At 55.3% G+C, this 4,869-nt stretch overlaps 1 protein-coding gene across 1 annotated transcript; it reads left to right on the forward strand.

Annotated features, from left to right (window-relative positions):
• Window positions 1-739: 739 nt before the first annotated feature.
• On the forward strand, window positions 740-3,700 carry LOC103635692 (IQ-domain 25). Its single transcript, XM_008658083.3, has 3 exons — window positions 740-2,128; window positions 2,244-2,447; window positions 2,543-3,700. Exons 1-3 carry the CDS (start codon window positions 1,676-1,678, stop codon window positions 3,293-3,295), a joined length of 1,410 nt encoding a protein of 469 aa, XP_008656305.1. The 5' UTR covers window positions 740-1,675; the 3' UTR covers window positions 3,296-3,700.
• The last annotated feature ends 1,169 nt before the right edge of the window (window positions 3,701-4,869 follow it).

Below are 4,869 nucleotides of genomic sequence, written 5' to 3' on the forward strand. Positions count from 1 at the left end.
GCGATGCGGCAGAGGGCCGGGCGCGGTGGCAGGGTGGCTGGGCAACAGGGCGACCTCGCTGGGTGGCAAGGCTGCGAGGCGAAACGGTGGCGGGCGCTTCGGTAGCGGGGCGGCTCGGCGGGAGAGAGAACGACGCACGGGGAGAAGGAGAATGGTGTGCAGGGAGAGAGAACGGCTGCCTAGTTTACTTCCGAGCTCGGCGCCAAGATATGTGGCGTCGAGCTTAGGGACACGGTGGCGGCTAGTTAAGCTCTACCATGCTAACATGGTTGATACCTCGGCTTCACAATATGTGACGCCAAAAAGTGTTACATTGACGTTATAGCCTGTGGCGCTGAGAAGAGGGTTCGTTCGTGAGCCTAAACGTGATTTGTTTTCGAAAAAATTCTAAAATACAAAAAAACGGGAAGATATACCCTATCCGGTCCTCCGTCTTTCTCGCTACGCCCTGCGACAGCCGACAGCGACAGCTTGGCTAGCTCGGATTCGGATCGGATCGGATTCGATCCGATCGTGCATGCACGGAGCGGTGATAGTGGTACGGTGGTGGCTCCTGCAGGTCAAGGTGCTATACGCCGCTCACGGGAGTGGCCCGCAGGCTGGTGGTCTCGTCGTCGTACCCGTCGTCGCATGCAGCATGGAGCTCAGAAAGCGCCACCACCCATCGTGGGTGATCAGTGAGTGAGGTGGTGAGATCGAAAGCTGATCGATCGATTGATTCCGATCGATCTCGCGTCCATGTCCCGCCGACGCGCGCGGCCCCGCCCTTCGCAGGCTCCTCAGCTCGCACCAGCTAGCTAGCCGCCGGCGAGTCCCTTGGTTCATCTCGGGGGTCGGTGTGGTCACTCATTTCCAAAAGCTCGCTCGCTCGCTCGCTCTTCCTCTCCTCATCACGAGTCTTTTGAAAACTATACTACTACTTGCATGGATCGGCGCGTACTGTGCATCAGGATCATGCTCGCGTAGACGCCTTGGCCCATTCCATGGCCGTATGTCCCTACCCTCTCGTACGTACGTCCCATGTGCATTACCTCCCTCCCCCCAACTTGGTTCTGCCGGGGGCACCACGTACTCCGACTGTGCAACTCTGAGATCGCACTCTGTTGATCTGTTCCGGCGGTCAGGCATGCTGGTCTTCTTGGTTCCAAAGATGCGGCGGTCTAGACGTCCACTACTCCTGTTGCTCCCAAACTGGTCGTCCTCCTCTTCGTTCTCACACCCCTTTCTCGTTTGCGTCTTTTTGGGCTGACGCTGTCCCTTTTCGAACCTCGAGTCCCCCAAACAAATCTCTCTCCGTCTCTCGCTCTTCACGCTACTCCCAAACTCTAGTAATATAATATTTTTGATGATGCCATCCGTTTCCGTTTTTTTAATTTTATTAATGGCGAGGAGAGAGAGACCACAGATCACAGAGAGCTCCATGCTTCGCTTTGTCCGCTAATGCTAATGGGGATGGCCGCTCACCTTGCCGCCGTGGTGTGGCGTCGTCTCGGTCTCGGTCCCCTACTCCTTTTTATTTCCAGCCCGCGGCCTCTCGCACGCTTCTCCAGTTCTCCTCCCGTTTTCCCTCTCTTATTCAAAAGAAACCCCACCACCTCTAACCGTAAACCGCTGTGTATCCCGTCCCGTCCCGTCTCTCGCTCGGCCAGCAGGCCACCAACTGCCAGGTCCGGCGATGGGCAAGGCGGCGCGCTGGTTCCGCAGCTTCCTGGGCAAGAAAGAGCAGCGGCCCACCAAGGACCAGCGGCGGCTGCAGCAGCAGGACGACCAGGCTCCTCCGCTTCCGCCGCCAAGCGCCAAGCGCTGGAGCTTCGGTAGGTCGTCGCGGGACTCGGCGGCGGCCGCGGTCGTCTCGGCCGGCGCGGGCAACGCGGCGATCGCGCGCGCCGCCGAGGCCGCGTGGCTCAGGTCCGCCGCGTGCGCCGAGACGCACCGGGACCGGGACCAGGACCAGGACCAGAGCAAGCACGCCATCGCCGTGGCCGCCGCCACCGCCGCCGCGGCGGACGCGGCGGTGGCGGCGGCGCAGGCGGCAGTCGCCGTTGTGCGCCTCACCAGCAAGGGACGCGCGCCGCTCTTCGCCGTCGCCGCCGCCGTCAGGATCCAGACGGCGTTCCGAGGATTCTTGGTAAGCGGCAAGGCAACCTTTTTTTTTTCCTTTCCTCATTATCCGCACCCTGTGATGGAATCGAATCCAACAGTGTTCTGTTGCTGCCCTGCCGCGGTGTGTTCCTTCTACGCAGGCCAAGAAGGCGTTGCGCGCGCTCAAGGCGCTCGTGAAGCTGCAGGCGCTGGTGCGCGGCTACCTCGTGCGCAGGCAGGCGGCCGCCACGCTGCAGAGCATGCAGGCTCTCGTCCGCGCGCAGGCCACCGTGCGCGCGAGACGAGCCGGCGCCGCCGCCCTCCCGCACCTCCACCACCTGCCCGGCCGCCCGCGCTACTCGATGGTACGGACACGCCATTCTCTACTCGTCCGTACGCACATGCTCACTCTCGTACATATCCTCGCTGTTTCTTGACGTAACACCCGTCCGGCGCGCAGCAAGAGCGGTGCGCGGACGACGCGCGGATCGAGCACGGGGTGGCGGCGCACAGCAGCCGGCGGCTGTCGGCGAGCGTGGAGTCCTCGTCGTACGGCTACGACCGGAGTCCCAAGATCGTGGAGGTGGACCCCGGCCGCCCCAAGTCGCGGTCGTCCTCGCGCCGCTCGAGCGCCCCGCTGCTCGACGCCGGCAGCTGCTGCGGCGAGGAGTGGTGCGCCAGCGCCAACCCCGCGTCCTCGCCGCTGCCGTGCTACCTGTCCGCCGGGCCGCCGACGCGCATCGCCGTGCCGACCTCGCGCCAGTTCCCGGACTACGACTGGTGCGCGCTGGAGAAGGCCCGGCCGGCCACGGCGCAGAGCACGCCGCGGTGCCTGCTGCAGGCGCACGCGCCGGCCACCCCGACCAAGTCCGTCGTCGCGGGCCACTCGCCGTCGCTTAACGGGTGCCCGAACTACATGTCGAGCACGCAGGCGTCGGAGGCCAAGGCGCGGTCTCAGAGCGCGCCGAAGCAGCGGCCCGAGCTCGCCTGCTGCTGCGGCGGAGCGCGCAAGCGGGTGCCGCTCAGCGAGGTGGTTCTCGTGGATTCCTCCCGCGCCAGCCTGAGCGGCGTCGTGGGCATGCAGCGCGGGTGCAGCACCGGGGCGCAGGAGGCGTTCAGCTTCCGGACGGCCGTCGTTGGTCGCATAGACCGCTCGTTGGAGGTTGCCGGCGGCGAGAACGACCGGCTGGCCTTGTTGCAGAGGAGGTGGTGACTGGCGAGGACCGATCAGCAAGCTCCACTGGAAATGCCAACAAGACGACGAGACCTTTGGAAGGGTAATTAGCAATAAGAATGCGTTTTCATGTGTTCTTGCGAGTTCTCGTCTTTTTTTTTCTTCTTTTTCTTGGTTTTTACAATCTGATCAATCATGCGACTGGTGTTTCTTTTATTTGTTATCAGTGCTCAACAAGTGTACGAGGAAAATTTGATTCATACTGCACTTGGCATGTAAAGCCTTGCTCTTATTAATGCTGTTCTTGGATTGTGTCCTTAATGATTTTCTTTGTTAGTTCACAGCATTAAGTGAACTGAACTGTTACTGTAATTGTGGACGCATCCAATCAGACTTGTTCAATTAGAAGGGGATTAAAGAAGATAAAATGTGTTAACTGTTAAATCTCTTGCTCAAAATCCCTTCGGGTCTTCGTGCCTTAAATCAGCAAAGCTAGCAGTGGATACCAATCATAGGACACTGCTCACTATATGGATGAACTGTAAATTCATTTCGCATGGACCTTCATGTTACATAGACGAATAACCTGTACAGTCATTTCCTACCCAATATGTCAGAGACAAACAACCTGTACATCATAATTTAAATGGCTCTAATCTGTTAATCTTCATTTTAATTATCTCAATACGTGCACGAGTGGTGTACGCTTTAGATGCCTTTAAAATAGGTAGGGCTGGTAACGAGTCGAGCTCGGTTTGGTGTGGTTCGCTAGCTAACCGAGTTCGGCTCATCCACTCAATAAGCTGCACAAGGAGGCTCGACTCGGCTCGATGTCAGATCGTGGGCCGGCTCGGCTCACGAGTTGTATCTTGATGAATAATATTGTATTATATAGTGAATCAGTAGTATCTAAATATGAAATATAGAATCATCATTCAACATTACAAATAATCTAAATTATAAATTGTCATATACCCATCATTAAATACTAAAAAACGAGTCGAATATCTATAAAATTATCCAATATCCATTATTATTGTATAGAATCATTAAAGGCTCTCATTATTAATTGTGAGTGGTTTAAGTGGTCATTTTGCGTGGGAGATTCATGAAGAGCAACTCTAGTAAACTGGTGGCTTGTTGGAGTGCTCTTTATTATGGTTCTTACATTATTGTAGGCTTGGTATGTGATGTCAATTAGCATGTGAACCACTAATCTTGGACTCACTACAATGAGGATGCAGGTTGCTAGCAAGCAACCTAACCTTAGGGATATATCTTATTTCATCTCTTGTCCCATGTGCTTTGCACTATATACATACTCTTGCAATCACATTATCTTTGTGTTGTACAATATTTTTCAGCTAGTCTTATGTAGGTTGTAACTAGTACCATTATGATTGTTATCTCTTAGTCATAAGTAGTTTTCTTTGCTAAATATAAGAAGCTACTAGAATTATTTATGGGACGTGCATATAGAAAACTTTAACTAACCTTCTATTCTAATCAACTTTGCTATAGTGATAGTTGTGTGTGTAGGATAATTTAATAGGTTATTCAGTATTCACCCTCTGATAGCCTTCTAGATACTAATAGGTTACCATCTCCTAGAT

This window comes from Zea mays, chromosome 8 (assembly GCF_902167145.1).
Source record: "Zea mays cultivar B73 chromosome 8, Zm-B73-REFERENCE-NAM-5.0, whole genome shotgun sequence".
NCBI classification, from domain to species: domain Eukaryota; kingdom Viridiplantae; phylum Streptophyta; class Magnoliopsida; order Poales; family Poaceae; genus Zea; species Zea mays.

What these genes read in the sequence shown, in the direction of transcription:
- LOC103635692 (XM_008658083.3), top strand. Translation starts at nt 1,676, where the DNA reads ATGGGCAAGGCGGCGCGCTGGTTCCGCAGCTTCCTGGGCAAGAAAGAG. An exon ending in CGGCGTTCCGAGGATTCTTG is followed by an intron (nt 2,129 to 2,243) that starts GTAAGCGGCAAG and finishes CCTTCTACGCAG; the next exon opens with GCCAAGAAGGCGTTGCGCGC. An exon ending in GCCGCCCGCGCTACTCGATG is followed by an intron (nt 2,448 to 2,542) that starts GTACGGACACGC and finishes TCCGGCGCGCAG; the next exon opens with CAAGAGCGGTGCGCGGACGA.